The 6656-nt window shown below is 40.9% G+C and overlaps 1 protein-coding gene across 5 annotated transcripts in view; it reads right to left on the reverse strand.

The window, feature by feature from the left end:
- Window positions 1–6656, reverse strand: part of CRTC3 (CREB regulated transcription coactivator 3) — a 119060-nt gene that overhangs the window by 104800 nt on the left and 7604 nt on the right. For 4 of the 5 annotated variants that reach the window (XM_037730517.1, XM_017506107.1, XM_017506106.1 and 1 more), the window contains exon 2: window positions 3575–3673. In XM_037730517.1, coding sequence (XP_037586445.1) covers window positions 3575–3673 — 99 coding nt within the window. Of the gene's footprint in view, window positions 1–3574; window positions 3674–5756; window positions 6528–6656 lie in introns of those variants that run through there. The other variant, XM_017506108.2, reaches the window with a different exon arrangement.

The raw sequence follows: 6656 nt of genomic DNA on the forward strand, positions 1-6656 counted from the left end.
TGGGTAACAAGAGCGAAACTCCGTCTCAAAAAAAAAAAAAAAAAAAAAAGGTATAAATTATATTGTATGTAAATTATACATCAAAAAAGTTTACTTAAAAAAAATTTCTGTGCTCCAGGATTCTCCTCAGTTTTTAAAAACTTTTTCTCAGTTCAGAAGAGGGTGCCTACCAGCCTAATTGGGAAAAATGTGAAGATCAAAATAAAAATAATAAATTAGCTTGCTCAAGCCCACTCTTACTCTGTAGCATGTATCTTCTTTCCAATAAATCTGTGCTTTCATCACTTCGAAAATAAATAAATTAAAATAGATAATAGATTTTAACAGAATAAAAGATAAAATCATAGATTATATCAAAATATAAAATCAAATAATTGATTATAATAAATAGAATATAATAGAAAATCATAAAGCCACACACCGAGAGATAAATAAATGAATGTATAGATTGAAAGTTTAACAAAGATCAGTATAAAGTATCTCCTCACAAAATATTTATTCTTTACAAAAGGGAAAAGAGTAACTTTAGAATGGAGAAGGCTGACACACACCACCTTTTGTTTTTTTTTTTGAGACAGGGCCTGGCTCTGTCACCCAGGCTGGAGTGCTGTGGCACCATCTTCGCTCACTGAAACGTCTGCTCTTCAGGCTCAAGCAGTCCTCCCACCTCGGCTTCCCAAGTAGCTGGGACTAAGGCATGCACCACATCTGGCCTTCTTCTTTCTTTTGAGACAGACTTTTACCCTTGTTGCCCAGGCTGGAGTGCAATGGCGCAATCTCAGCTCACTGCAACCTCCACTTCCCAGGTTCAAGCAATTCTTCTGCCTCAGCCTCCAAATAACTGGGATTACAGGCATGTGCCACAATGCCTGGCTAATTTTGTGCTTTTTAGTAGAGACAGGGTTTCTCCATGTTGGCCAGGCTGGTCTCGAACTCCTGACCTCAGGTGATCTGCCCACCTCAGCCTTCCAAAGTGCTGGGATTACAGGTGTGAGCCACCGTGCCCGGACTTTTTTTCTTTTTTTTTTTTTTTTTGAGATGGGGTTTCACTTTTTGTTGCACAGACTGGAATGCAATGGCACAATCTCAGCTCACTACAGCCTCTGCTTCCCAGGTTCAAGCGATTCTCTAGCCTAAACCTCCCGAGTAGCTGGGATTACAGGCGTGAGCCACCATGACTGGTGGACACCACCTTAACTGATAAAAGAGATCATCATCATTAATGGGACACATCAAAATCATGTGCCTAATATGGTATCATAACAGCATCACTTCTGTGTTATTCCCACCAAAGACGCATAGTCTGAATCAAATCACAAAGATATGTCAGGCAGACCCCAACTGAGGGGTTATATCTACAAAAAAACTGGCCTGTAATCTTCAAAAGTAACAAGATCACAAAAGTCAAGAGTACTTTAATTCATGTCAAAAACAAAAGGCTGAAAAGCTGCTTCAGACTAAAGGAGGCGGCAGACAGTAACTGCACGTGATTCTGAAGTGAATCCTTTTACTATAGAGGACAGTAGTGGGACAGCTGGTCAATGAGGTCTGAAGATCAGGTTGTAATAACGTTTATCACTGTTAATTTTCTTGCCTTGATGGCTGTATTTTGGTTATATAGAATGTCTTTGCTTGTAGGAAAAAGTGAGTATTTGGGAATGAAGGGGCAACACAGTGAAATATTTGGGGATGATGGGGCATCAGGTCAGCAACTTATTCTCAAGTGAAAAAACAGTTATGTTAGCCAGGCATAGTGGCTCATGCCTGCAATTTCAGCACTTTGGGAGGACGAGGTGGGTGAATCATTTGAGGTCAGGAGTTCGAGACTAGCCTGGCCAACATGGTGAGACCGTCTCTACTAAAAATGCAAAAATTAGCCAGGTGTGGTGACACATGCCTATGATCCGAGCAACTCAAGAGGCTGAGGTAGGAGAATCACTTGAACTCAGGTGTTGGTGGCTACAGTGAGCCAAGATCGAGCTACTACACTCTAGCCTGGGCGACAGAAAGAGACTTGGTCTCCAAAAAAAAAAAAAAAAAAAAAAAATCCTGGGAAGGCCAAGGATTATCATTTTATCCCATTCCCCAATGCAATGGGAGGGGAATATCATAGTAAATTCTATATTCCTCTGAAGTTGACCGTAAAATAGCAAAAAAAAATGGGATCTCAGACACAGCAAACTTGCACAATGCTGTATTTCCTGAAGTATTAAATCCAGCATACGGCAGAGACCTACGTTATTTGGATACTAAATGACCCAATGGGTTAATATATAAGGTAGTTCGATATATGAAAGTAGATCTCTAAAGGGGGCAGTAATATGGTAAAGAGTCCACTGTCACTATATCGAAGACAAGATTCCAGTGTCATAGAGCACAAATAGTTCATATTGCACTTTTTCTAATCACCATTACATCTGGAGTTCCCATTAGCACTCTCAAATAGAAGTCCCAGTTTAAATAATACATTTGGCTTTATTTGACATCATCAAAAAAGTGAACCCAGCTTCTATCACAGATAAATAACGCAGTGATTTTAAAATGGTCAGGCATCCAAATAATCAAGTTATGCTTCATCTTACAGTTTATATCTCAACTTTAACATCAAATCTTAAATTGCATAATGAGAATGACAGGCTCGTAATGTTTCAGATACTAGGATATCGAAGCCGATCTAATTCAGATCTTAACAACAGCACCATATACCACTGTCTGAAACACCAACTCCACCTTGTTTTGAACAAGGCTCTCCACCGATATGATGATGAAAGCACCATAGGACACTGCAGTAATCTAAATGCAGTATAGACCATTTATCTGTGCACTGTCCCATGTGGTGGCCACTAGCCACATGAAACTACTGAAATGTGGCTATTCCAAATTAAAGCATGCTTTATGTATAAAATACACAACAGATTTCAAAGACTTAGTACAAAAAACGTATATGAAGTATCTCAAAGTTTTTTATGCTGATTGCATGTTAAAATTATTATATTTTAGATATACTGGATTAAATATTTATTTATTTTTATTTTTTTGAGACATGCTCACTCTGTCGCCCAGGCTGGAGTGCAGTAGCACGATCTCTGCTCACTGCAACCTCCCAGGTTCAAGCAATTCTCATGCCTCAGCTTCCCAAGGAGCTGGGACTATAGTTGTGTGCCACCACACCTAGCTAGTAGAGACGCGGTTTCGCCATGTTGGCCAGCCTGGCCTCAGACCTCAGGTGATCCACTGGCCTTGGCCTCCCAAAGCACTGGGATTACAGGCATGAGCCACCAACCCAGTTAAAACTAATCCCACAAGTTTCTTCTTTAGTGTGGCTACTAGAACATTTTAAATTACATATGCTTGTGATATAATTCTACTGGCCAGTGCTGCCTTTAGCCATTTGTGAAATAACACCATCATATGCTGTAGAAACTATGAAAGAGAATGTAAGTGGACTTTCCAAAAGAAGACTGAGCTGTACCAAGGTCCAGTTTAACCTTCAAGATCTCATCTTTTCAGGGATAATCTTTGTCTATCTTTTTACACTCCATTCAGCTTCAAGAAAGTACGTATCTGGAGGTACCTGAAACTCTGACGCACTGCTCCGCAGCTGGCTCACATTCGGTAAAGATCCTCCATGGTACTGGGTAAGGCGCAGTTGCTGGAGCTTCTGAAATTGAACCTGGAAACAAAGCAATTTCAAGAACCTTGAGAGGAGACAGCAAAGATTTAAAGGAAGCATCAGAATATAGCACTTTGCAGGGAAACAGTTCAAGAATGAAAGTCTCGGTTTCAATTTCTTCTCTACTTAAATGATCACACTTTCAGGTTTCCGGAGCTTTCTGGGTTTTGATTATTCTGTTTTTGGAAATAGCTTACCCATGTTCCAAATGTCCCACGTACCATCACAGTGACATACTCTTGGAAGGTCTTTGAGTGTGTGTTTAGGCAGGCCTGCATAATCTTTGACAACAATAAAAGAATTTCTGAAAGAAAAACTAGGCTACTATCCATGACCCTAACACATGAACTACGTTCCCTTCTTCATGCTCTTTCCCAGCCTCCATTTACATTTATGGTAATAACTGCATAGCTATGATCATGAGATAGGTACAAGCTAGCATGCTCACATCATAAGGCTTTTCTATGCTACTAAAGAATAATTTTTAGGGCCGGGCGCGGTGGCTCAAGCCTGTAATCCCAGCACTTTGGGAGGCCGAGGCAGGTGGATCACGAGGTCAAGAGATCGAGACCATCCTGGTCAACATGGTGAAACCCCGTCTCTACTAAAAATACCAAAAATCAGCTGGGCATGGTGGCGCGTGCCTGTAATCCCAGCTACTCAGGAGGCTGAGGCAGGAGAATTGCCTGAACCCGGGAGGCGGAGGTTGCGGTGAGCCGAGATCACGCCATTGCACTCCAGCCTGGGTAACAAGAGCGAAACTCTGTCCCAAAAAAAAAAAAAAAAAAGGATAATTTTTAATGGCTATATAACAGTTCTTCTGAATTATTTCCTTAGAACACATTCCAAAGAGTGATTACTAAATCTCTAGATATGGGTCTTTTGGTAGCTCTCAATATATACTGCCAAAATGCTGTCCCAAAGGGTTTCCTAATGTACATACGAGAAAAGTTTCACCAAAAAAACTCACTGACATTGGATATTATCATTAATTGGGGTAAGGAAGGAAGGAGGCAAATTCAGTAGGTATAAAATGGCATCCCACCATTTTAATATGCCCTTCTTCTGTAAGTTCTTCCTTACGTCATTTTTCAAAAAGCAATATATTGGTTACAGTTCTTGTAAACCTCAAAGTGGTCTGATCTGGTCTTTAAGAGTTCTGTTTCTAAAATAATAAATTAGCTCCGTGGTTACATAACCCTTGGCACTGTAATTCATATAGAGAAGAAAAGGGTTATAGATGAGAAGCCTGGGGCAGATTTTCACCCTTCATTACTCTCTGTCTCTACCAACAAAACATGACCAGATCGAAGCCCCTAGGATGGGCCAGGTGCTATTCTGAGACACTGCGCCCACTTCATCCCTAATCCTCCCCACAACCATGCAAATGAGACTGTATTCTCCTGCCATTACAGACCTGGAGACCCAGACTCGAAGTTCAGTGACTTGCCACGTAGCGGGCAGGAAGCTGAGCCACCAAAGCCCATGTGCCTGTTTCTGCCAAGCTCTTCTTTGTCCCATCTTTACCTGAATGATCACACTATTTACCAACTCAAAAAAAAAAAAAATGTGAAGTTTGGTTGACCAAAAGCATTGTTTAACCTACGAAGCTCTCTGATTGCTTCATTTTTATATTTATTATGAAAAATTCCAAATAGTATACGTGAAATAAAGACAAGTATAATGAAACCCCATCTATCCATCTTCTAGCTTTAACAATTACAACTTATATCCAATCTTCTTGAATCTTTTCCCTCTCCACTACCCACAGTGTCCCAGTGAAAGAAGTCTCAGACAGTCTTTCACTCCATATTTCAGTATGTATCTCCAAAAGGTAAGGACTTACACCTGTTTGGAAATTTTAAAGGCATACAAAATCCTTTAGTGGCTTTAACTTCCCTTCTACCTGCTGTATTTGATTTCTCAAACATACCGCACAGGGAGACAGTTAAAACCTATTAATCAAAACCCAACTCTCAGAGCCAAACATGAGAAAGGAAACACTGAGCTTCTTCCATCTAGGGGTGGAGTTACAGGAATGAAGTCTCTCAGCTTTCAATCTTAACATTCTAAAAGTACTTACCAGAAGCATCTGACTATTCTTGAAATTCTCTGGACAAAATTCTCAGCCATCTTGATTTAAAGCCTTTGATTTCTTCTTTGAAGCATCAATTTATCCATTGATTTACTGATACAAAGAACTTAACTGTGTGACTGGTAGTATGCCTGGCACCGGCTAAGATGAAAGTGGGCTGATTTCTGCCTTAGGAGATTTCTCACGAAGGCTCAACTCTTCCCCAAAAACCTTGACACTTCAACCAACCTGGGTTCTAAATCCAGAGAGGGACCTGCCTTCAACTGAGCGGAAGGCCATCTCACAGTCCCCCACAACCACTCTCCCTCCTAAAGCACCGATGTTCAGAGCCTTCAAAGACTGTTAAAAAACAGCACTGGACTTCGAATGGGATGACATGACTTTGTAACCTGGACTCTGACGCCTCCTTCACAAGATGAAGTGAGGATTAAGAGATGCAGACACAACAGCGGTATGTCAAATGCAAAGCTCAGGACAACTTCTCAAGGTACTATGATTATTGCTGATCTTCTCAACTACCTCTTAAAACTGAAACATTCTGACATTTTCCTCTTTTGAACTTTAGACGCATTGAGCTAGAAAAAGAATTCTGAGACTGTCTTCAACACCTTCAAGTTTACAGATGATGAACATGTGAACCAAAGAATGATTAGCCTAAGGCTGAGGTCACCGGCTGGCAGCCCACGAACTGCATTTCACTTCGAGAGAGCTCTGTTTACCCACCAGATGTGGACTCATTCAGTGTTTTAAATTTCAATTGAAAAAAATTAGGACACTGCGGCCGGGCGCGGTGGCTCAAGCCTGTAATCCCAGCACTTTGGGAGGCCGAGGCGGGTGGATCACGAGGTCAAGAGATCAAGACCATCCTGGTCAACATGGTGAAACCCC

Source organism: Cebus imitator, unplaced genomic scaffold (genome assembly GCF_001604975.1).
Source record: "Cebus imitator isolate Cc_AM_T3 unplaced genomic scaffold, Cebus_imitator-1.0 Scaffold348, whole genome shotgun sequence".
Classification (NCBI taxonomy): domain Eukaryota; kingdom Metazoa; phylum Chordata; class Mammalia; order Primates; family Cebidae; genus Cebus; species Cebus imitator.